The following is a 25,474-nucleotide window of genomic DNA, read 5'->3' as shown; positions in this document are numbered from 1 at the left end:
CTGCCTAAGCTTTAGCAGCTGTAATCTCATTTGATTTTTCTAAGGAAGGAGGCTCTTTAGGTGATCATAATTTAAAAAGGACTTCTGAAAACCGAGCAGCAGCTCTATAAGTACAAATAACTTTGCTTTCTAGAGGCAACTGTTTGGAAAATCCTCATTCTACATGCCCAAACTAGGCTCTGGTGACCTTGCTGAGTGGTGGAAGTGTTTGTTCCAGGATATACAGGAACAGGATGTGGGCCTGGTGGGTTATGCTCTGGCTGACCTCTGGGACTGCTGAACATTGCTTTGCTTTAGTGTGGCCTGTGCTTAAGGTTAGAGATGATGGAATGAAAGCTGTTTTTTCATTAAATCAGCTGTAAAAAGCATCTTTTGCCATGTCTTGGAGTCCTCTGTGCCTGTTAATTAGAAGACACGGTGATAAAGAGTTTCTGTGGGAAGACACCCCACTGATCTCTGCTTTGAAACCACACAGGTTCTTTGCTTTGAGCTTTTCCAGCTGCTTGAGCTCTGCCTTTTTTCTTGTTACAGAAGCTGTTCAAAGTCATTGCTCCTCCACTGAATGCTGGAAAGTCTCTCACAGGTACAGAATGCTTTCCCTTTTAAGGTTTCTACTTTTGATACTTGATATTTTGAATATCCCTAGTCACTTCCAACAAAGAGATGCAAAAGGGAATGCATACCCAATATAAGGGTCTTGGAGAACAGAAGAGTGTTCTTGTACTGTGTGTAAAGCTGCTCTACTTTGTGTGGTAAACTCTGGTTTTGTGGGAGAAGAACTGCATCTCTGCCTCTTGTCTTGGTGAAGAAAGGGTGACGAATAATTTTTGTTTTGTAGATGAGCAGGTGGTGATGGGCAACAAACTGCTTGTGTATATAAGGTAAGGTCCTTCAGAAAGTGTGAGGTGTTGTCTAGTGGTGGCCCCAGATTTTAAACTTGCAGAACCTTATTGGGAGCTTCAGGTTCTGAGAGATGGTGTAAAATAGCAGTGGGTGCTCACTACAGCTCACTTAAATTTAAAATCCCTTCCTGTTGCATGTGGTGTGCATGAATAGGAGGGATCAAGCTGGAGGCTTAGAGCCCAAGTTACTGCTGATGCACATTTTTAATGTCACTATTTGGTTTTGTTTTGTGTGAGACACAGAGCTCCTTGACCAAGGGCTCAGTAGCCTCATGTTTTGTAGCAGGCCATGTTCTGCCCTGCCTTTTGGGATAGCTCTGCTCAGCTGTTCCTTGCTGAGTTCCCTGTCATTTACAGGAGCTTGCACAGGAGGGACTCATTAGTGAATCTCCTCTCTGGAGTCTGTGCAAGATTGTGAAGTTACCTTCTGCATTACTCCAGCCTCCTTAAATTGAGAATTTCCTAAAAATTAAGTAAAAAAATGAACAATTCTCCATGTCTTTAATGTCAGCTGTATTAAAATGCCTTTCCTCTCCTTTTCTGTAGCTGCTGCTTGGCAGGCCGTGCATATCCATTGGGTGATATTCCTGAAGATCTGGTACCTCTGGTGAAAAATCAGGTGAGAAACTCTTGGAAGGCAACTTCCCCACACAAGGCTTTTAGAGGAAGCTGCATATGTCTTATTTCATGGGTTTCCAAGGGAAAACTATTATCAGTCTGATACTGCATCTTTGTGATAGGAGTGTATCCTGCTGTAATTACAAAATTAGTTTTTAATGGATGAAATCAAACAGTTGTTGCAGTCTGAACATTTAAATGTAATATTTTTCTTCCAATTGTAAATTGGTGGGTGGGAACAGAGAGTTCTCAGTGATTGGGTTTTTTGACTTATTCTTTACCACAGAGTCACCAGAAATGTGTAGCTGTTTCTTCTTTGTAAACTTAACTTTGTTAAATATGGGAGGGTCTTCCCTGTTTTTAAATGCAAATAACACTGGATTGACTCTGGGGAGAAATGTCTCTAAGTAGCTCTTGGTTGTAGGTTTCTTGAAGGCTTTTGACTTCTTTGGACTAATCTGACAATTTCTTGAAACAGGATGTTACTTATCATTGCTTTTTGTGCTCACAGAACTTCTTCCTAAGTTTCTGGCTAGCTTTACAACAAATAGTTTTCTGTGCTTCTAGTGTTTCACATCAGTTTCAGGGTTCCAGTGAGAAGGAAGTGCTTTTTATTTTGCACTTTCTCTTTCCAGCACAATGGAACAGCCAGTTTTTGAATGTGGGGTGGATTTTTGTTTGTGGTTTTTCTGTTTTTGGATTTTGTTTCCTAGTCCAGAGCTTGTAGCTCTATGTATGTGATAGCTCTGGGTTCCTGCAGCCTCTTTCCTTAGCAGCTGTGCAAACCAGCCCACCTCACTTTGCTGGGCCAAGCACTGGCTGTTGCCCTCTCCCAAGGTTGTTGGGCTGCCTCCTGCTCAGGCTCTGAGGGCAGGCAGGAGCCCTGCCAGCAGCAGCAGCCCTGGGAAGAGCCTTCAGCCTCTCCTTTCTGTGGTTCCTGGTGGTGTTCCTGAGAGCTGGGTTTAAGTAACACCTTTGTGTCTGGTGGGTTTGTTTTGTTTTCTTAGGCATTCCCAGCTGCCAGAGGTCAGCAGGGAAGGTGTGGATCTGACAGGCAAGCTGCTAAATTCTGCTGATTCACTGCCACTGTGCTGCCAGAAATTGAACTCAGAGCAGGAGTAAATGGGGGAGCAGCACACTTGCAGAGGGCGGCTGGGAGAGCACATGGCCTGTCAGTTTTCCATGGGATCCCAGTGTGTACCTGACACATATTCCTGAGTGCTGCTCCAGCCTGGAGCCACCTGCTCCCTTGCTGCTGGCAGCCAGCTCTGCTGTGAGCCTGGCTGAGACACCTGCAGCTGGCCCTGCCCTCTTGGTTCCCTGGAACAGTCTGGACACCTCTGTCAAGGGCTCAGAAAAAGGAGTTGATTTTGGAAGATGCCCTCAAATTTCATGAACTGCAAAGTCAGTGGAAGAGACAAGAGTTGAAAAGCACCTCAGTCAATGTTTGCAGTGCCAAAAGCTTTGTGCCTCACAGTGAGGGGGCAGATTGACTGGCTGTTCCCAAGTGAACTGCTGACAAGGAGAGGAGCTGTGCCCTGGATAAGGAGGAGTGCACAGCTTCTCAGGAAAGCTGCCAGGAAGGGGGAGAGGGAGTTTTCTAATTTCACACACTTCTGTGTGCAAGTATAAATAAGCCTTTATTTTTGTTTGATCTTAAGTTTTGATTGATCTTAAATTGGTTGGTGAGTCTTAGGGGGGGCTGACAAGCAACAGAAAACACCACTCAAATACGAACTGATGGACTCCCAAGGGGCTTTAAAGCTCAAGTACAAAGCAGATAACAGTGCTGCTTTCCCACACACTTGTGCTCCCAGTTATCTGAAATCCATAGGAAATCTGCTGTCTTTGCTTGCCTTGTCCTGTCAGGTGTTTGAGTTCCTGATCAGGCTGCACTCAGCTGAGGGCTCTGTGGATGAGGAGGTGTACCCCTACGTCCGCACCCTGCTGCACTTCGACACACGGGAATTCCTCAACGTGCTGGCTCTGGTAAGAGACCCTGGCTTTCTGAGAGGAAAATGCTCTGCCAGTTCTCCCATCATCACTGAGGTTCCTGTCAATAAATCTGTGCTTTAGCTAAACCAGGAGTTCCTGGCTCGGGGCAGGAACAGTTCTGGTGCTTTTCCCGTGAGATATCAGAGGGAATCACAGCAGTCCTTTGTGGCATTAAATACAGAGTGATGAACATGACAGTACACAGTGAAAGTTCTGACAACAGCTGTCTTTAAAACAGAGGAAAAACAAGAATAATATATTTGTAAAGAGTGTTCTAGTGCCTGTCTCTATCTCCTGCATGGAAATCTGTCTTTCTTACTTTCCAAATTTCTGGAATTTCCTATGTCTATTTGGACCCATTAATTTTACCTGAACGTGTAATAATCATTTTGGTAGTTACAAAAGAACAAATTATATCTTGGAACCTGCTGTTTAGGGATATGTAGAGAAAGGACTTAAACTAGCATTGTCTGTTTTGTGATGTGGCTGCTGCTTTGTGTTTGCTGTTTTTCTGAGAGATTCTGCTCAAGGTGTCAGTGCTTTGCCTCTTGCAGACTTTTGAAGACTTCAAGAATGATAAGCAAGCTGTGGAGTATCAACAGAGAATTGTTGACATTCTTCTGAAAGTGAGTGTGCCTAAAAATGAACTGTTTGTATCTGACTGATGGCATGCAGTGCTCTGCAGTGCAGCCTGTAATCTGGAGGAGGTGTTTCCAGTCCTGCCCTGGCTGACACCTCTCAGAAGGTGCTGGGCAGGAGCATGGATTCACCTCAGCCTCTGCTGACAGAGAGGTCTCCTTTCCTGGGTGGTGCTTTGTCAAATTTCTCATCTCTGAACTGTTAAGCTTATTTTGATCTGCTTCTCATTGAATCCACTCCCTGATGGCTTCTGAGCCTGAAAAAGGTCCCAGGTAACCTGGGCTTGGCAGGGTGCCACTGCTTTTCTGCTGAATCCCTGCTCCCTGTGCCTGCCAATGCTATGTTTGGGATGCAGCATTTCCAAGATGACAGGCCTATCTTTAGTTTAGGAGAGAAGAGGAATGTCAGTTACCAGCCTGGTGCTCTGGAAATCACTTGTCACCCCCAGCCCCTGTTCCCAACAAGGATGTTCCCATTAAAAGCTCTCACTGCCAAGCACTGTTTGCTTTCCCCTCCAAGCTGTCACCATTAATCATGAGTGACTCCACTTGGAAGCTGTTTATGTATAAACCTACCTTAAGTAGCATTTCCCTGTCCTGTCATCACTGATAGATGAGACAAGGGCACGATGAGTGACTTGGGTGGCAGTGCTGCTGCAGTGGGCTGAGACAATGCCATTGTGAGGGGTTTTGTGAGTGGCTCTGAGGGCTGTTTTAGCCCTGTGCTGGCTCAGCTGCTCTGCTTTGTGTCCTGAGCTGCTGTTAGCAGGAGGTGGCACACTGCAGCCATGTTCCAGAGCTGCTGGGGATGTGCTCCTGTCATGGCACCAACAGCAGGAGGGCAGCTTTGGAAAGGCTGCAGCATTGCACCTTCAGGCAAACAATGTGGTGTTAAGAAAACTGTCAGTCCTTTGGTCTGGAATCTGCTGTCCTTTTATCTAAAAGTTAAAAACTCTTGAAGCTTTCAATTTAAATTTGTCACAAGCAATAAAGAAAACACCTAGGAAGTAGCTCTGCTTTTGAAATAGTTTGGTGAACACAGACATTCTGCTAATGCTCATCAAAACTTTGCCAAATGAATCATCTGTGTGGCTGGTCTGCAGCCTCTGGGAAGTTGCTCTATTCCAGGGATGCAGTATGTTCATCTTCACATAGCCTAACAAGGACCCAGTTTGTCAAAAACAAAGCTAAAATTAATAAAACACTCCAGATATTTCAGTGGATAATATTTAATGGTGTTAGGTAGTGCTGTTCTGACTAGGCCCTGTAAGAAATAGCCTTTTTAGACAGAAAATGAAAACTGAAAAAGAATGATTACATTAGCTGGTGTCTCAAGCAGAGCTCTGCTTGATTCTCTAATGTGTCTGGCCTGCCTGCCTCTCTTGTGTCACAAAACCATTAACATCTCCTGGGGTCTGGAACTCTGGGTCACTTGAGGAGATCAGTTGACTCCCCCCAGCTCCGAGTGAATGAGATGGTGAACTGTGAGCTGCCCCATGGGCTTTGCTGCAGCAGTTCTTAGATCTTAGCTGACAGAGTTGTCCAGGTGATGGATTTCCTCCCAGCTTAAACACACTGCTCTTAGAGGGGACTCTCCAAACAGGGGCATTTCACTTTCACTTGGGGTTTAGGATTTTTTGAAGCAGGAGTCACCAAGTCAGGACACATCAGGCTCATGTTTTTTACACCAGACAGGTGAAAAGCACTTCTTGGGTTTCCAATCCCTTTTGTAGTGAATCTTAGATATTACTTTTTTCTGTAATTTCAAGTCAGCACAGCCACAAGTTTCTCTAAATATTGTTAGACTAATGCTAACATAATGGGAGAAAAACCTTTCCCCAAACCTGCAGTTGTTCCTTAGCTATTAGAGTAGTTCTTTGCATGCCACAGTTGAAGTGGTAATGGGGCTTGAAATTAGGTGTTTGGGGTTGTTTTCTCCTATAATAATTGTCCTTTAACCGTGTGACAGCATTTCTCTGCTCAGAAGCTGTTCCATGTCCCGTGATCAACACAGGCTACAGAGGCAGAGATAAATGTGGTTTTGGAGCCTCTTCACACCTGAAAAACAGGGACATGCAAGAGTTCTTCCCTTGATTAGAGGAAGAGAGGTGGAGCCTCTTCAGCTTTGGGACAGAAGTGCTTTAGCAAGGAGCCATCCACTGCCTGTGTCTTCAGGTGACACAGCTGAATGTTGGGGAAGGGGACTTGTGTTTGACCTTCAGGATGGACTAACACCAGGAGGTGTCTGGGGCAGGAGGAGACACAATGGCTCACAGGGAGTTCTTCTTGCCCCAGTTAACTTTCCCAAAGGCAGCTGCAGAATCAGTTCCTTGTGGGTTTATTGTTCCCTTTTGTCTCCAACATTTCTCAGGTCATGGTGGAGAATTCTGACTTCACCCCATCACAGGTTGGCTGTCTCTTTACCTTCCTTGCCCGGCAGCTCGCCAAGCCCAACAACACCTTGTTTGTCAACAGGACACTGTTTGACCAGGCAAGTATTCCTGAGTGTGTGTGACATTCCAAGCAGGATGCACCTCTGCAGAAAGTGTGCTCAGTGCTGTAGACTGGAGCAGATCTGGAGGTTCTGGTGCATTACAACCAGGTGGCATCTTGCTGGGCTGTTGCTGTGGTTTCCTGGGAGCAGAGAAGGACACACCATGGGAACACAGTATTTCAGCTTGGCTGGAGCTGTGGGACAAGCAGCATTGCATCCTAGGAAGTGTTCAAGGCCAGGCTGGATGAAGCTCTGAGCAGTCTGGTCTAGTGGAAGGTGTCCATGCCCATGGCAGAGAGGTGGAACTGGATGGGCTTTAAGGTCCCTTCCATCCCAAGCCAGTCTGACATAAGGGGTATCAACTAAAATTACATTGGTGAGCTTATAGAGCACATAAGTATAGTTGGTAATTTTTAGTTCAGCTGGCCACTACCTTCTCTGCTGTTTGAAAAAGGAATTTACACCAATGTATGCCCAAAGCTTGCATGAGTTAACTTTGTATCTCAGCTTAAGTCCCAGAAATTCCTGGGACTGAGGAGGAGGCTTCACTGTCTGCAGCAGTGTTGCTGTGATGATAATAGGGATGTATGAGCACTAATAGAAGTGAATTAGAATATATCATGTCCTTGGTCCTAATTTAAGACTGAAGAACTCTGTGGAGGCTAAACACATTTGGATTAAACTCTTTTATTCCACATATATGAAATGTTATGAATTACAGAATTTCCTGTTTTCCTGATGAGATGGCACAGTCCAGGAGAGTGGGTCAGTGTAGTGATGCCAGCTGTTTGGTGCATAGTCTGAAGCAGAAACTTGGGGTTCCCTGAGTTCTTCTATATTGCCTGGGTTCCCTAAAGTTTGGTTCTAGATCCTGATGCAGAGTCCTGTGTTTCCCTCTCAGGAGTCTTTCAGCAGTTCTCTGCCATTCCAGCATTCCCAGTTTGGTTCCAGGTACATTCAGATGGCCCTGTTGTGTGGTGGTTTGCTGTGCCACTGCTGGTGCCCAGGGTGTGCTGGTGAGTTTGTGCTCCCAGCTGTGCCAGCCAGGCCTGGCTCACAGCCCCTCTCCCTGGCAGGTGCTGGAGTTCCTGTGCAGCCCGGATGACGACTCCCGGCATTCCGAGAGGCAGCAGGTAAGAGCCTTCCCGGGATGCCCCTTGGAGCACCCCCAAGGCCAGGCTGTGGAGCAGAATTTGGCCTTGGGAGTGAGAATGGGTATGGGAATATTGGGCAGTGCTGGGCACAGCAGGAGGGAAGGGTCCATCCCAGCACTGCCTGCAGGAACAAGAGCAGAGGCAGGAAAGTTCTCATAAGCTCATGTCCTTCCTAGTTAAAGGACAATCAATTCAAAAATCGATAAAGTCAGCCCTGTGTTCTTACCATGTTTAATGGAGCAGGAGCCATGGACTTGTGGTGGCACTGGCTGTTCAGCTGCTGTTGATGCCCTGGACATAACTGGTGTTCAATTCCTGCAGGTCCTTTTGGAGCTGCTCCAGGCAGGAGGGATCGTGCAGTTTGAGGAGAGCCGCCTTATCCAAATGGCAGAGAAAGCTGAATTGTGAGTTGCTGGACACAATGTATAAAAACTGCCTTTAAAACTCTTCCACAGATCTTTCTTGGCTCCACTTTTCTCATTTCTACTTTGTAACTGTGTTTGGGGTTATTTTCCCTGTGCATTCACATAGATGTTCACATTTAGTTCCAGACTTTCTTTCCTGGGTGTTCTCAGAGAAAGCATTGTTCAGAAAAAAACGGGTAGAGCTGTGGAAACCCTTCAGGAGAAACCCTGTGGGACTTGATGAATTTTAACTTTCCCTATCCTAGAGCCCAGGCTGTGTTCAGAGGTGCATTTGTCTATTGGAGTGCTCTACCCTTGGCAGATGGAGATGCCTGGCTGGGGTGAGACCCACAGGTGGATTTAAAAGCATGAGGGGGTCTGGAGCCACCCCCATGGTACTTGTAGGAGATACAAAAACAGTGTCTGGAAAGGCTGAAAATTTCCAGCATCTCCTTTAGATGCTTTATGATTCTGGAAAGAGTCTGTCATGCCAGAGCAGAGCCAGCCAGGGAGGGCATCTTCATCCAGGCCATGAGTTTGGGAGTTACATGAATGAATCCACCATGCTACAAAGGACCAGAGGGAGAACAGTTGGGGGTGTGCCATGCCTGTTCTCCTGTGTGTCCTAAAAGGAGTAACTCAATCAAATTTTTCAGAGTCAATAAACACATTTTTTCTCCTTGCTTCAGAGAATTTGACAGCCAGGCCCCCCAACTCAGCCACTTCCATCAGAGCTGAAAGAGCTGTAGTGTAATATTAATTATCAGACTCTTGATTTGGTTTGATTCAGTTACATCTGATTTTATGTAAAGTCTCAAGATATTGAAGATGTTTATTAAAATGTGAAGGTAGGAAGCTGTGTCATAGCACATTGTTGAGTCATGTTCAGTGAATTTCTTCAATTAAGTGTAGTGGAGTGACCTAAGTTAGAGCAGAGTGTCATGGAAACAAAGATCATCTCTGACAGCAGAACCTGGGAGACCTGATTTCATTAAGAGTTGTTATCCTGTGTCCCTTGCCTCTCCCCTTAGTAACTCCACTTTTCTCTGTTCTGTGTGATAATTTCCCAGAAGAGGGAGCTTGATGGGCAGCCCTGATGGGTTGAGGTTGGCCCGAGGCTGGTACAAAGGGCACTCCAGCACTCTGGAGCCACCCAGCCTGTGTGCTGAAAACTACAATGTAAGACACTTCCAAATGCTGCCTGTCTGTTGTGCTGGCTCAGCTGAGTGCTTTTCCTGACCTGGGAAGTTTCCCTTCTTTCAGCTATCAGATCTGTGAGTTCATGTATGAGCGGCAGCTTCGCTATGACAAAATCATCGGCTGTTACCTGCGGGATCCCCTGAGGAAGGTGAGGAACTCTGGTGCTCCTGGCCTTGCTGCTTCCTGGCCATGCAGCCTGTCCTGCTGGCCACAGTGACTGGGCACAGCTGCCTTGCTCTTCTAGCATAATTACCTTAAAAATGCCCTCCACAGTTCAGGTTTCAATTCACTAGTCAAAGCTGTTTGTGTTTGTCTAGTGGAGAGGAGCTGATTCTTTAAGTTTCAGAGTTTTCCTTTATTTTTAAATCTAGTGCTAGTACATCAAACCTGAGTGCAAGGTGGGACTTGCTGCAGATGTGGCTAACTGCAGTGCTTTTTTGTTTGTGCCATTGGTCCCCACGTTTCTTCCCCTGGACACAGGCTCTCTGCCCTTACTATCTCTCTGCCATTACCTTCAGCATGCACACCTGCCACAGTTTTTGAGGAGTTCTCTTCCCTACCACCAACAGAAGTTGGGATGAGAGTCTGGCAAATGTGACCTCTCCAGGTCCTTATAAATCCACAATGCTGAACGTTGTGTGGGTGAAGGAGTCAGAAGAGGAGGTTGTGATAGTGAGGTGACCAAAAACCATGACACAGGAGAGCACCTGAGCTGAGCTGGGGACAGTGCAGGAGAGCCTGGGGGAGAGGCCAGTGTCAGGGAGGAGCTCAGGAATGTGCTGGGAAAACTGTGTTTGGCAGTGTTCTCTCTGCCTGGGCTCCTAGCTCAAGTGATGTCCTGTCCTTTTTCCCTATGGGCAAGAGTGAGACATTTCTGGTTGGGGAAGAACAATTCTCTTTGACCTCAGTGCTTAACACATTAGCATCAGCTTCCCCTCGGCTCTCTTTTCCTTCAGGAGCTCTTTAGGGACATAGAGCCTCCCTGCAGATAACTCATCCTGACCTACTTGGAGAAGACTAGCCCTGAGGTCATGCCAAGGCTGCTGGAAACACTCTGGTTTCCAAAAGCCAGTGCTGTCAGTGGTGCTGCAGAACACACTGCAGCATTTATGGGTTTGTGCCTTACAGGAAGAAGTTTTCAACTACATCCACAACATCCTGTCCATGCCTGGCTACAGTGCTGAGGAGAAGCAGCTGGTGTGGCAGAAAGCTTTGGACCATATAGAGGTAGGTAGGGTCTGTCCTGCACCCACAGTCCCTCAGCTCCTGATAATGGCTCTTGGATGTGCTGGTGCTTTTCCAGAAGCACCAGTGTCCAGTGCTGAGTCACAGCTGTTGAGACAGCTCTGACATCAGCTCAGAGCTCTCCCACATCAGTGTAAGTGCCTCTCTCAGTCAGGCTGCCTTCCTGGCCTTCCTGGTTTCAAGTGCTGCTCTTTGGATAATGGTGCCTGCTCAGGGGGTGATGGGCAGTGAGTGCTGTGGAGCAGGAGAGGGATCCATTAGCAAATGTTCCATCTCCTGAGCATGCAGCAGCAGCAAGGCAGGGTATGGACATCACTGACCTCACAGGCTCTGGGATCAAGCTCCTCATCCTGATTCCTTACACTGATAAGTGCATTCAGCCTTGGTGCCCTGGCACTGCTAACCTGGGCAATGATGGGGTCATGACTTCTCTGTAAGACACAGGTTGCTGCTAGATTTCTCCAACTAATAATTCTTCCCATGTTTTCAATCTCTGTCAGCTTCAGGGGATGAACATGTCTGAAATGATTGTCCAGTCAGTAGATATGGGGAATCTGTAATATTTCTAGTTCTTATAAGGTGCTGTCAGTTCCCACCAGGGTGATCTGGAGATAAGCCAGGAAAATAATTCTGTCTGTAAAACAAGCCTTGCAGACATCACTCCTTAGCAGAAAATGACCACAGAATCTGTATCCTGTGAGGCAGACAAAAAGCTAATGGGCACATCCAGAGTACTTCTAGTTTCTACCAGCATCTGCAAGTAGTGCATGACTAATGAGAAAATGGACCAAGAGGGAGAGTGATTGCAAAGGTAATGCACAAAGAAACCCTGGGAATGCTGCTGCCTGACACGTGGCTCCCTGAGCTCACAGCCCCTCTCCAGAGGCACTGGCAGAGCTGTGGGACTGGTGGGGATGGTTCTGCTGGGTCTGAGCAGGCCTGACTCATTGCAACCTCATCAGAGCAACTGGGGTTCCAGGCTGGGCAAGCTGCAGCTGCTGTGCTGCTTCCTTCCTCTGCTGCATCCCTGGTCCCCCAGAAGCTGCTGGGCAGGTGATGGGCTCCGTGGGTCACCTTTCTTAGGTACTGTCACTGAGATCAGCTCCCTGGTTCATTTTGGCATCTTCTATTTCCCAGGACTGGTAAACCAGGTGGTTTAGCAGCCTGATGGCTGCTCTGGGCTTTTGTCCTTTTCCATTGTGTTAATCCTGCTCTCAGACATTCAAAAGACTTGGAACAGTAAATAATACTTTACTTTACTGGAGTGAAGCTGTGATTTCAGTTCTTAGGACAGCTGTCATTTGCTGAGCTATGAATGCAGCAGATCAGCCTCTTCAGGCAAAACCAGCAGTGTCTGGAGAGGATTTCCTGGTGATTGTATGGCAGAAAGTGGAGCTTGTGATCAGTGCCACTTTTAATTTTTCCCATCATCTCACAGCCATTGTTCATTGATGTTTATCTTTAAAAAATAAACTCTGTTCTCTTCAGTCACACAAGGGTCCTTTTCTACCCTCATACCCACATCCCTTGTGTCAGTTCTGTCCCCTCAAGGGCTGTCTAAGCAGTACCATGTTGGCACATTGTTCAGACCTGGGAGAGGGTAGAAACCCAAGCACCAAATGTTTTGCTGGGGGATGGACTCAGAAGGGTGCACTGATTCCAGACCAGCCTGGCAGTCCTGCTTTCAGCAGTCCTGGAGACTCCCAGGGAAGGTTTGTCCAGAGAGAAAAGTAGATTAAGGCAGTCTCACTGCATCCTTTCTGTGTCCCTCTGCACTGCTGTGCTTAGAGATCTCCTGGGTGCTTTGGACTGCCTGGGTTTGTGGGGACACAGTGAGGGGCTGAGCTTGTGCAGTGAAGCTGTGGGGTCAAACACTGCAGAGCTGCTTCTGGAGCAGGCAGGTTTTCCTCTGGAAACCTCACCAAAGGCATCAGCTGTGACAGCTCTTCTTAAAGAGCTTGTGGAGTGGTCAGGCTCTTCCTTGCTTGCCTTTGTCCCAGTCTGTTGCTGCCATTGCCTGTATTCAGTGGCTGCTGTCTGTCTGGAGGCCAAGCAACTGCTAAGGGACTTCTTCAGTTTGGGATTTTCCCCAGATGTACATTTCTGAAAACTTTCTTTCTTTACTGCTGTAACAGTTGGTTTTGTTCAGTAAAGAAATGTTTTCTCATTTTTAGGTTCAGCAAGGGCTTTTGGGACAGGTTAGCAGGTGCACAGTGTTGTTTTGCAGCAGTTGCTTCTCCTTTATTTGGAAGGGTTAGAAGCAAAAAGCTCACATTGCAGGTTGTGTAAACTTGTAAGATATGAAGCCTTTTAGCTCAAGCTTGACAGAAAGCAGACCCACAGGCATCTAAATGATTTTTCTTTCCTTGTATTACTATAAAGAAATTGCTTTTTCATGTCTGGACAGGTATCAGTTATGGTGAACAGTTGCAGGAAACTTGCTTTAAAACCTCTGATTTGGTTCAGTTAAACCAGGTAAACACTGTTTCCATTGGACTGAGAAATTCCCAAGGCTTAGTTATTTCCCCTTTCCTGCTGGCTCACAGTTGGCACTAGGAATGTCTTGCTGGCAGGGGGTAAAGGCAGTTGTCAGAAACCTTAATGAATAACTTCCTCTCCTTAGGACTGAGGTGGGTTCTTGGTGTGAGGAGTTTTGTATTTTTCAAGGCCTTGTGTGTAGCAAAAAATTCAACTTTCAAAAACCCTTTTTAACCAAATACCCTTCTATTTTTTTCTATACTTCTCTTTGTGCAATGGTGTTTATTGTCTTACACTTGCATCTCAGCAAAGGTGCAGTTACAGTATGGATGGGCTCGGTGATGCTGCATAATTATATTGCCTGTGAAGTCAAAATGAATTAATTTGGTTGTGTTTCCCCCCCCAAGGAGCTGCTGGTGCTGAGCCCAGGTAAAGCAGCTGACCTGGCAGCCATTCACTTCAGCGAGCAGCTCGAGAGCATCATCTCCAACCTGCAGGTGAAGTGTCAAACTCCATTAGTGTGGGGCTTGTGTACAGCAGGGATGTCATTCCTGTAGGAAATGATTGCTAAGAGTCATGGGGAGGTATTGCTGTGTCAGAAACAGAAGGCTATAGCTACTCACTGATAGGAATTGCTACATCTCAGTTATTTGGCCTGTTTGTAGAGTTCTGGCCATAAAAATGTATAAACTCAGAGCTGCTGGTTGCAGCTTTTAGTTGGGCTTCAGTGTGGCTTGGAGTCCCAGAGCTGAGCTGTTGTCAGCCAACCACATCCTCAGAATATTTGTGCAAGACATGCCTAAAGCAGCTCCTGCAGCAGGCAGCAGCTGGGAACTGTGTTTTCTTCAGTGGATGTAGTTCAAGGATCACTGTATTTAAAAGAAATCACATTCTTTAAAATAACAATACTGTGTCTCCTCCTGTTGTACAGGACCAGTTCTTGCTCTTCCAGTTCCTGAGGAGTCTCCTTGATCCAAGGTATGTAGAAAGTTGGACTGTTCACAAACTGCAGTGTGCAAATGGGGATTCAAATCAGTTCTTTGAAGCAGTGCATCAACAGCCAGCCTGTGGCCAAGATCAGGCTTAGGACAGGTGCCCTGCTCCTCAGGGTGCTCCAAGCTGAGAAGAACAGCCCAAAGAAGCACTGTGGGGAGCATCCTTCAGGGGAGTCCCTGCCAGCTCTCTGCCTGGGAGCTGCTGTGGGCTCCAGTGGAATGTGCTGCCTCTGGAGCTTGAGCACTGCTGCTCCAGAGGGCTGTGGAATGGTTACCTGGGGCTGGAGCACCCATTTCTCTTCTCAGCGATGGCAGCTTCTCTTCCTAACCCACTGCTTTGGTTACTTGACTGGGGTGTCTGAGTTTAACATAAACAGAAGAGCATTTTGGTCAACTGGCATTTTTAATTTCTGTCTTTCAGAACTGCTGCCATATTTCACTGCAAGTTCCTCTTTTTAACTACTTGCTTGCTCCTTCTGTGCCTGTTCTTTCAGTGCTTCAGCACTATGTTCCCTTTCTGTTAAATCAGTATCAAATGCCACAAGACATTTATATATGCACAGCTCCAGTTGCTTTCAAGCAATTGTTAATGCAACTGAGAGCGAGATCTTGGTTGTCAATTAATCACAAATTAATTGTGCTTTATGAAGAGGAGGAGTAGGAGAAAGCAATATTATCTAAATCCAAGTGTCAGTGTTTCAGTTTTTGTTGAAGTGGAATAAAAAGCATACTTTGGAAGGCAGAACCTGGAATTAATCAATCACCTCTTGGATTTTAATGTAAATTAAGGAAAAAACCTACCAACCAAAGCCAAAACCCCAAACATACATTTTGTTCTTTCCTGAGTTTTACAGACATGTTTGTGTGGAAGGTGTTAATTTCCACACCTCCTGTTTTCTCCAGGGTCAAAACAAAATCAAAAAATATCTTGGTTAGATTTTATAGGAAAGAAATCAGATTATTTAGTTAATCATTGATTAATTGAAAAAGTAGTTAAGCAGAAATGAAACCCAGCTGGATGTTAAGTAGGACTTTGTTTATGCTGTGATATCACTTGCACCTAGTGAAGGTAGTAATTAACCTGGATTCTAATCTTATGCACAGAGTGCCTCCCATAATCTCTGAGTAATAAACATCTCTAATTTCACTCTGCCATAATTAGAGCTAAATAGACTCATTCCTCCTGTAGTTACCTTCTGATCTCAGGCAACATGTGATGTGTTCAAACCAGCAATGGGAAACAAGGTTGTGCAGCTGATCTCCCCACAGCTCTCTGCTTTCCCCCAAGGATGCTGTTCCATGTGGTGCACTGGGCCTCATGGCTTCTTCCTAATAACACTCAGATCCTGAGGTCTGTTCTCAGTGCTGGGAAGTTGTTTTCTTCTAAAACCTATTGAAAGGAGCTGAACTGTGCCCTGGGAGAGGCAGGGAGAGAGGTGAAATCTTGCTCTGCAGCTCTACCTGCAGAGGCACCTATGCTTTGTAGTATATTTATACATAAAATAGTGGTTAGGCTCTTCTGCAACATCTGTCTCTTTTCATCCAATCTAAATGCTTATATGCTTTTGTGAAGCAAAATTTTTGTCAAAGTAAAGATTCTTAGAGCAGTAAATGAGCTTTTTAAGGTCTCAAATACAAATGATTGCTTGATCATACGGGGACAAGACTCATCATGCTGGTCTAGCTATCCGAGTTGGTGGAATTGCATTAGGGATTAATTTGGCCCATTTAATTTAGCTAGAGATTTATTTTTAAGGAGGTGGAAGGGGGAAGGGAGGAAACAGGGTTAACAGGAATTGCCTGGGGAAATTAAAACCAAATGTCTGAATGTTTGTAGCATAAAGCAGCCCCAGGAAACAGAGAATGTAGTAGGGATTGCTCAGCTCATTAATCACAGTCTTTGCTACGTTTCCATTTTAAACTCTAGAGTTTTTTCCTCTGAAAAACCCCAACACAGTGAAGCATTGTCTGTTGGCATTTGTGTTTATGTATTGTACCAACAATATTAACTTATTTAGCAGCACAGTGTTCTGGCTTTATAAATGTAGTAACAGACTAAACCATGAGAGTTTGTCCCAAGGGCTCTCCTCTGTGCCCAGCTGCCTGTGACACTTGCAGGGCTCCCTGGTGCCAGGTTTCATGAGAAACCAGTGCTCCTCTCTTGCTTTTTGGAAAGACTATGGCAGGGGAGACATTGGATATGGTTATATTGGAGTGAAAATGATCCCATGTAGCTGAAAAGGACCTGCAAGTCTCAGGATTGTCAATTAGTTTTAGAAATTATCAAAATCCAGCTTTCTTTCCATTGTCTCTTCTCTGTGTTTTTTGATTAAATAAATGGCTGAGAGAAGAGTGAGCTTGCTCATGAAATCATGAATACTTGGTGCCAGAGTTATTTCCAGACTTGAAGTTTGTTCTCCTGCTGTAGGTGCCTGACTTGCCATTTTTCCTGCCTTGGCAGACAAGATCACTTTAGATAGAGTGTTTTATTTTAGTCTACCCATAGCAAGAGGAGAGCACTCACCCCCTTGCAGGCACTGGGGGAGTTTACAGGGTGTTTGTTGTGGGAGGAGTGGATGGTGAATGCAGAGTTCAGGGTTCTTGTTTGGTCCTTCAAGGTTCACTCTTTGCTGTCAGAACACAATGGTTTTGGCACAGTTTTTGTGGAGTTGTGCTCATACTTTGCACGCTGTGATCAGTACATAGGTGAGGCTTTTGTTTCTGGGCATGTTGCATTTATAATCATTGTAATCACAGGAAGCTGCTCTCTTGGCTTCCTCAAGCCACAGCATTGTCCTGGCCTTTTTTGGATGGTAATATGCCTTTTGTAACTCTCAGGAAATAGAGGATATTGGATATCAGACCTTTTCCATCCCATGGCTGTAGGATTTGCACACTAACAGATCTTCTCCTGCTTAGGAATTTGTGTTCAGAAAGGTAATAGAACTCAATACATACACCCTGATCCATTTTCTTTCCTAGTAGGAGCTTCAGCAGAAGCCCCTGTTTTGTAGGCAGGATGAATTTCCACTGTTTCTCTGTGCAATGCACCAGTCCTAGAACTGCCACGGGAAGTGTAATGTGCAATGGCAGAGAGCTGCTGTTCATTTAAAGGTTGCAGGTGCTGTATCTGGCTCCAGGGAAGCCTCATCCTTTCCCTCCTCACTCTGAAGTCTCCTCCTTCACGTTGCTCTTTTTAAAACCAAGATCGGTAGGAAACTGTCAGGACAAAGGGAGGTGGGCACTGCTCACAGTTCTGTTCCCTCTTCTGTTTCTGCACATGAGGAGTTTGCTTAATAATGAGCCCAGGGATTGAAAATGGGGATGTTTCTCTAAAAGAAGTATGAGTTCCTTTCTCAGGTAGATCAAAGGGATGAAACATCAAAATGTGGTAAAGGAAGTCAAAGAAGAATTTCAGGAACAATAAGCAAAAAGCAACACATGCAGAGCAGGTCTGTAGGACAGAGACAATCAGGATCTGAACAGAGCACTCAGACCATAAGGTTTCATTGAGGAAATGAGGCTAATTCTTTGTGCCTCTTTGCCATGGAGTTGCTGGTGATGGGTCTGTGCTGGTCTCTTTCTTCACAGGGGTCTTTGAGAGTTTAATTTGTACTGAGGCATCAGGAGGATATCTTGTGGAACAAATGAAATGGCTGCTGAGAGACCTCCAGCACCAGTAACTAGTAGAAGTAGCATAATTTTCTTCTTAAAACCAGATTTTTTAACTTCACCATTAAGGATAAAAGACAACGCTCAGTTGAATAAGAAGCTCTTCTTCCCAGCCAGATTTCTGGGCTAGAATTTGATTTTAGTCTCTTGTGCCTGTTTTATTCCAGAGAAGGCATTAACCAAGACCTGCTACACCTCCCACCCTGTATCACTGAGCAGTTCATCGAGCTGCTCTGTCAGTACAGCCCAGACCAGGTTTTGGAGACACTCAAAGTTCTGGAATGCTGCAGACTGGAGGAAACCATCCAGGTAGGAAAGAGATGTATGATGACAGGGGCTGTGGGATGCATTCAAATCAGCTCCTACCCCTTTAAACTGCTGTAAAGATACTTTACTTTAGGCTTGGATTAGTTCCTGGATGCTCTTCCAATCTGTTTCTAGCACTCTCTGTCCCTCTGAGCTGCTAAACTGCTCTTCTGCAGCACAGGTGGATATATATAATAGACTAACACTGAGTTGGGTCTCAGGGCTAATAAGAAAGGGCTGTTAGTGCTCTGAAGCTGCTGAGAAACTGCAGAGTGGAGGGTGGCTGTGTTGCTGCTAATTAATCATGTTGGGGGTATATGAAATCACAGGCCTGGGGTTTTTGGAAAGCAACGCTGCCAAAATCTGCCTTGTGCTGGGAGAGCAACTGTTCCTTCTCTGTATGGAAATTGTACCAGTCATTTTTGAGTGCTGGTGGTGGCCATAGTGCAAGCTGAGAAATAAAAGGAGATGGAGGAGAGCTGCTCAGCCTGGGTAAAGCACTCTCAGCCCTGGCCATCTGCTTGGCATTGTCTTGTGGATAAACAAACACTGGCAGCTTTCTTCAGACAGACATGTACCTTTTTTTCCTTTCAACTCAGATAACCCAAAAACATCAGCTCCATGAGGCTTCCTCGTATTTACTAGAGAAGAAGGGAGATATCCATGGTGCCTTTTTGGTTATGCTTGAGGTACAGTACTCCCAAATCCTGAATGTGGCATTGTTGCCATGCTCTCAGCGTGGTAGCCTGTGCTCAGTTTGGATGTTGTCCTTGTTCCTCAATTCGTTTCCCACTAGAATCCATGGAAGTATTGGTCAAATACCAATAAATTGAGGTGTCTGCATATGTCTGCATCTGTCTGATGTCTCAGAACATCAGTATGTTTTTCTGACAAATCTTCAAACATTTAGAAGATACTAGATGCTGAAATTTGTTTTTCATAGCCAAAAATCATCTTTCAGCTCCTGCTTTCCTTTCCATACTTGGAAAGATGTTTATGCCATGTTAATTGTGCTGGGGAGGAAAATGGGGGCAAGCCTGTGTAACCAGACCTTTGAGAAACACTTCTATCAGGATTCTTGGGATTAAACTCTCAAGTTGACTGTTCTGTGTCCTCTCTTTTGTTTCAGCGATTGCAGAGCAAGTTGCTGGTGCTTACTCAAGATGATGAAAGTAAGACTGAGTTCAATTCCATTTTCTATTAAAAACAGAAGATCAACACAAAATGTGAAGTGCTTGTGTCTGACACTTGGTATAATGAGATTGTTTTAGGTTTCTAGGCATTGTGGTGACACTGTTCATATGGCAGCTATTTGGATGACACTCCCTCACTCTGGTGTTCTGATCTTGGTAGAGACCTCGAACACTGTGAGGGATGGTTTGTGTGTGTGTGTGTGGTGTCAGGTGCCCTGTCAGCTTTTCCCATTGGGACTGGTCCTCTCACTGGCTTACCAAACACATTTCCCATGTCAGAATCCATTCAAACTCATTACTGAGCTTCAGCTGGCATTGTATGGGAGCAGTGATGGGAGACAGTTGGGAGCTTTTTTGAAAGCAAATTTCTCAGATATGTAAATAAGAATGTCCTGCCCACAGAAAATGAGTGTATGCACAGATGTGCTGTTCACTAGCCCAGGGACTCATGGGCACCTAATTAAATGCAGTGCCCATAGTTGTTACTTAATTTTGTATCCTAAACCACAGCTAAGATCTTCCTTATTTGATTAAATGAAATGTTTTACTTGCCCAGTTTCTGTGCTATTCAGGAAAAGTGCCAAAAATCAGAACTTGTCTTTATAATGTAGTTACTGACAGTGCTGAGCAGACTTGAGATGAACAGTGTGATTTTATTTTGCAGAAGGATTGATAGTTATCTAATGGGAGTTAACTTGTCTAATAGTTCTTATGATGATAATTTGCTTTCCTCCCCCTGACACTTAGGCTCAGCTGAACCCTCCTTGCTAGAAAATATTGAAGATACTTTAATGAAGACAATTGCTCTTTGCCAGAGGAATTCACACAGTTTAGACCAGCAACAGCGAGAGGTAAGGTAGTCAAAAATGTGTCACCAGAATCAACCAAGGCCTCTGGGTCTCCTGAGGCTTTGCCTCAAATGGCTCCTGCTCTGCACATCCATTGGGTACTGGTATGTCCATGCAGTCACTGTGTGCCTCTCCTTGTGGTGTCCCTGTGGTGCTTCAGGGTTTGGAACCCTAACAGTGAAATCCTCACTCGTGAGGGTGAAGCACAAAGCAAAGTTCAGGTCAGAGGGAGCAGGGGATGAGACCATGGCCTTTCCCCCTTTGCAGGTCCAGATGGAAGCTGGGCACAGATGTCAGTCAGACACTGCAGAGGCACTGTGAGCTCTGAGCCAGCTTCCTGGTGGCACAAAGCTGCTGCTGCTGTCACTGTGGCTGCAGAGCTGTTCACAGCCCCTGAACTGAGTGTCAGCTCTGAGAGGGGAGGCAGTGCAGCTGCCTTGAGCTCTTGCACAGGGAGCTGGCTTTGCCCATCCCCTCAGACTGAGGCTGTGTTTCCATTTTGCCCATGTCAGTGACACAAAGGCATCTTTAGTCCTAAGATTCTGCATAATTTATGTAATTTCTGAACTCAGAACAGAGAATGTTGTTCCCATGCCTGAGGAGGTGGCATGGCTGGAAGTCAAGAACTCTGATTTCTTCACAAGCATTGCCCAGTGTGAGAGGTGACGTGCTCAATTTCTTCCCTGCAATGGTGTCATTCTGCAACAGATAGGAAGAGAATTTAGATGTCCCTTTCCATTTGGGATCCATTTGCTGTGCTACCCACTCTGTGAGCTGTCTCTGCCCTGGAGAGTTTGCCTCCCACGTGGGGAAATAGCTGTGGATTGAATAAAGCAAACACAGACTGTTGCCACAATTCCAGTGAAGTGCTTTGCTCCGAGGGTACTTTACCATGTTTCAGCTCTGTCCCACAGCAATCATCAGAAATGCAGTTCTGTTCTCAGAATGTGGAAGTGAGTTCTGGCCAGTGGCCTCTGACATTGCTCACAGCTTGGTTTTAGCACTGCCCTCTTCTTACTGCTTCTCTCCTCACATTCCATGATTCCAGGCCCTCTGGTTTCCCCTGCTTGAGGCCATGATGTCCCCACAGAAATCCTCTGGTTCATCACAGTGTCCACACTCTGAATGTGAGTACTTTGGCATTTGTGACCCCAAGCAGTAAAAGTTGTGTGCTGTCTCTCCTCTGAATGAATAGAAATTGTTTTGTTACACAATTCCTAAATATTCTGACAGGAGCTTGGGCTGGGTGTTTGGTAGGCTACACCTGTCAGGTGGATAGGGTTTTTCTCATTTACTTTATTTTGTCCTGTGTGGAAGAAGCAGCCTACTACAGCCTGTGCTAGTAAGTTGGTTGCATTGAGGGTGGTCCCTGAAGGAGCCAAGGTGCCCAATGTGTACAAAGGCTCTGTGGGTTGCAGTCAGCACTTGGAGAGCTCATGAGGTAATATAATACACTGTCATTGTGCATGCCCCTCTGCCTGCACCTGTCTGCCATGGACAAAATCAGTGGGACTTGAGTACACCAGCCAAATTCTCTACTCCACTTCCGAGTCAGCAGCACAGCTTGAACAGCAGGTGACCAGAGGGATGGAGCAGCTATGCTGGGAGGAAAGGCTGAGGGATCTGGGTTAGATGTGATTTTGGGAAGAAATTGTTCCCTGTGAGGGTGCTGAGGCCCTGGCACAGGGTGCCCAGAGAAGCTGTGGCTGCCCCTGGATCCCTGGAAGTGTCCAAGGCCAGGCTGGATGGGGCTTGGAGCAACCTGAGGCAGTGGAATGTGTTCCTGCCTGTGGCAGGGGATGGGACCGGATGAGCTTTAATGTCCTTTCCAACCCAAACTACTCTGGGATTCTCTGAATAATGTCTTTTGCTCCATCCCAGACCCATGCTGAGGATCTAGCCACAAGTTTCATGCGAAGATCAATGCTGGAACTCATAGAATCTGTGGGCCATAACAGACAAGGATCCAAATTAGGATTTGGTAGCAATAGGAAAAGTGAATGGTGCTGTTACCAAGTGAAAATGTGGGTGTTTACTGCAGGGGGTGTGGAAGGGAATACAGAGATATTGTGGGATCAGAACCTTGTAAACAGCCTTTAAGCTGCAAAAAGCTGTGTGCTTAGTGCACTACATGCAGGAGAGAAAACATGAAAACTCTTTTCAAACCAGAAACCGTGACCTGAAATAAAACTTTCTCTATCTGTAAGACTGATCTCTCTTTACTTCTGGAATCCTAATGAACTGCTGTGGCTGTTATGTTTGACATTCCAGCTTTGAAGAGTTTGACAATGCAAGTGCTGAACAACATGGCTGCATTTATTGCTCTGCCCTCAATCCTGCAGAGGATTCTCCAGGTGAGTTCCTGAAGGGAAGGAGCTTTCACCAAGCTGTGCCAATGGGTTAATGGGAAAAGGTATTCCCAGGTTGTTGGAGATCAGATCAGCTATTGTCTGTTCAGTGTTTCAGTAAAAGTCCTGTTGGTGAAACATAAGGTGTAAAAGCTGATAGAATTACCTGGGCAGACATGTGGGAACACACAGACCTGTGAGAAGATAATTGAAATAATTCCTGCAAACCAAATAAAATAGTAGCTATTATATAATAAAACAGTACCTGTTTTATAAAACAGTACCTATTTTCTAATAAAAAAGGTTGCAGTTACTCAGAACTGAAACTTGGCAGGTTCAAGGGCAAAGCCACAATGAATTTCCTAAAAATCAGCACTACATTTGTTGAAAGCCTTTTAGTGAAGGCTCTGGGATGGACAGTTGTGAAGACACTACAGCAAAGTGTACAGGCTTTGCAGAAAGATCATGGTTGGGCCCAAAATATCATTGATGGTGCAATATTATTTTAGAGATGCAGTTAGTGAGTAGCAAACTTGCAGAAGAGCTGATTTTAAGCAGGACCTTGGGTTGAGTGATCACAGGCAACTATAAGTTGTTAATTTGCAAAACACATGAAAGCTGATGTTGGGATTTAATAACAAACCTTGAGAAATGCAGAAAAGGAATTAGAAGAATTGTCTGTGTTGTGGAGTGGATTGATTGAAGGGTTGAGACAGTGTTGAAACACTGTTCAGGGTTTCTGTTCCAGGTGAGAGAGGAAAAGGGCTTACAGCTTCACAGGGTGCACACACACCTCTAGCAGCCCCTTGGTTTGATCTTAATATTACTCACAGTCTTGGATTTTGAACAAACTCCTAAGATAGCAAAGCATGTTGCAAGAGAGTGGATAAAAAGTCTGTTCAAATGAAATGTGGTTTTATCAAAGGAAGTGTTAAGGAAACCTAATGGCTCTTCAATAACTTATTTAGTCTACTTTTAGCTGAGGTTTTGGTATAATCTCCTGTTGGGCCTTGTTTGATGTTTAATGTAGGCAGGAAAGGATGGAGAAGCTGTGAGTGAATGGGAGGCTGCCAGGGAAGGGAGGCTTCCCTGCTTGTGCTGAGGACTGCCAGGATGGGGTGGGAGTCAGAGCAGTGACCACACTGATAACACAGCTGGGAGGTGTGACAGTGTGGAGGAAGATCCTCTTCTCCTTTGGGATGAAGGGAAAGTCTTGTTGATGGCAATCTTCACATATTTCATTCAATTTCTGTTCTGGTGGACTTTCTAGCAGCAATAGAAAATCCCTCTCCAGGGGCTGGCACTGATGTCTTGGAGGCAGCAGGGGAGGGAGATGTTTTGTCTGTTGTAGAGGGAAGGGGTTGGTGTGGTGGCTCTGCTGGGGAGGCTGAGGGGATGCTTCATCAGGTGAGGTGCTTTACTGAGGACAGAAATGGGTCAGGCATCACTGAGAGCAGCATGTGCAGCTCTGGTCACTGGGTTTGGAGCAGGGGGGAACTGCTCCTGCTCATTCCACCTCCCTGGACAGCCTGACAAATTCAGTCTGACTAAAGAGAGGTTTGGAAAGGCAGATTTTTTGAACAACTAGAGCAAAAAATGGTGACTTCTTAAAATGCAGAGAGGACTGAATTCCAGGTAAAGAGCATTAGTATCAGAAGTTCATAAAATGGGGCAGTAGTTGGTACCTTGTAGCTGTAAACAGGTGTAGGAAAAATAACATCATAAAGATCAAGAAAAGATCCTAGGGAAGGGGGAGGTGGTGTTGGTATAAAGGATCTCTAAGTTGACTTTGCCTCTTAACACTTACTCTTCTATAGATTTCACTCACACCCTGAGGTGTGTGGAGTGATGTGACCTGGATTGTTTGTGGGCAGCAGAGAGAGTGTGAGCCCCTTGCTGCATCCTGGGGATCCTCTGGCAGATGCCAGCAGCTCAGCTGTGTCCTTCAGAAATTGCTGGCTGGTTTCACCTTGGAAGATTTTCACCTCTGAAGCTCACTTGAGCCTCTCCCAACTTCTTATCCTCCTCATTAGGAGATGGGCTCTTCTGGGAGCTTGCCTGTGCTGAGTCTCACCAGTCTGGTGCCTTCAGTGCTTGGCACCTCCTGTGGGGACAGCTCCTTTGTTACAGGACAAACCCTTCATTGAACCGTGTGCTCTTGTCCTTAACCCTCACGTTTCCACTCCCTCTGCCTTACCACCAGCCCTGATTCCTGGGTTCCTGGCACTGCCCTGCTCCAGCTCACTGTTGCCTGTTGGTTTGTGGCTGTGTTTTGTTACACTCTTGCTCCAGGGCTTGCAGAGGGTGCCTGTGGGAGGTTTCTGTGAAGTTTATTTGGATGCACAGCTTGGCCCTGGCGAGAACATTGCTTTGAGTCCAGCTGGGAAGCTGGTGTCAGGATGTTGATGAGCAGGTCTTACTCTGTGGCCTTGTCATGAGTGCCCAGCTTAAATGTTCAGACATTCTGACCCCTGGCCATGCTGGGGATCAGGAAGAAAACTCCCTTGGAGCCAGGCAGCAGAGAGCACTGGGGTTTTGTTTTCCAGTCATCTGCTTCCTTGGGTTATCTGCGAATGCCATTTAAATGCCCTGCAGGGAAGAATCACAACATGGGGCTTTCCCAGACAGGAAGATCCCTGTGATGTTAACCTGGCTGTGTGTTCCTTTGCAGAGCTGTGTAGTTGCTCTTTGAAGCCATGCAAAATTCTAAACCCTGGTGCCAAACCCTCTGTCTTGGCTCTGAGCTCTGTGCAGGGCACTTAAATGTGTTACTGATGTGCCACCTTAACTGTGACCACAAGGAAATATTGAACCCAGCCTTTCCCTGGAGTGCACACAGCCTTTCCCAAGCCCTCCAAATATTTTGGTGAAATGCAGAATTACAAGTGGTGCTTTGTCTGACAGGGCCCTCAAATGCTGTTTCAGCAGAGCTCAAGGTTTGTGATAGGCAGATATGTGCTGAGCTGCAGGCTGGGAGGTGGCAC

The 25,474-nt window shown here is 45.8% G+C and overlaps 1 protein-coding gene across 3 annotated transcripts in view; it reads left to right on the top strand.

Annotated features, from left to right (window-relative positions):
* The window catches only part of VPS8 (VPS8 subunit of CORVET complex), a 64,153-nt gene that overhangs the window by 24,525 nt on the left and 14,154 nt on the right, over positions 1-25,474 (top strand). For all 3 annotated transcript variants that reach the window (XM_054515919.1, XM_036388876.2, XM_036388877.2), the window contains 18 exons: positions 532-583; positions 839-881; positions 1,449-1,521; positions 3,390-3,509; positions 4,070-4,141; positions 6,525-6,644; positions 7,724-7,780; positions 8,123-8,205; positions 9,469-9,553; positions 10,534-10,632; positions 13,536-13,625; positions 14,060-14,106; positions 17,963-18,104; positions 18,701-18,790; positions 19,231-19,273; positions 20,042-20,145; positions 21,191-21,269; positions 22,414-22,496. In XM_054515919.1, the coding sequence (XP_054371894.1) occupies positions 532-583; positions 839-881; positions 1,449-1,521; positions 3,390-3,509; positions 4,070-4,141; positions 6,525-6,644; positions 7,724-7,780; positions 8,123-8,205; positions 9,469-9,553; positions 10,534-10,632; positions 13,536-13,625; positions 14,060-14,106; positions 17,963-18,104; positions 18,701-18,790; positions 19,231-19,273; positions 20,042-20,145; positions 21,191-21,269; positions 22,414-22,496 (1,482 nt within the window). The remainder of the gene's footprint in view (positions 1-531; positions 584-838; positions 882-1,448; positions 1,522-3,389; positions 3,510-4,069; positions 4,142-6,524; positions 6,645-7,723; positions 7,781-8,122; positions 8,206-9,468; positions 9,554-10,533; positions 10,633-13,535; positions 13,626-14,059; positions 14,107-17,962; positions 18,105-18,700; positions 18,791-19,230; positions 19,274-20,041; positions 20,146-21,190; positions 21,270-22,413; positions 22,497-25,474) is intronic.

The sequence above is a fragment of the Molothrus ater genome, chromosome 10 (assembly GCF_012460135.2).
Source record: "Molothrus ater isolate BHLD 08-10-18 breed brown headed cowbird chromosome 10, BPBGC_Mater_1.1, whole genome shotgun sequence".
NCBI classification, from domain to species: Eukaryota; Metazoa; Chordata; class Aves; order Passeriformes; family Icteridae; genus Molothrus; species Molothrus ater.
This window is presented reverse-complemented; position numbering and strand designations above follow the sequence as displayed.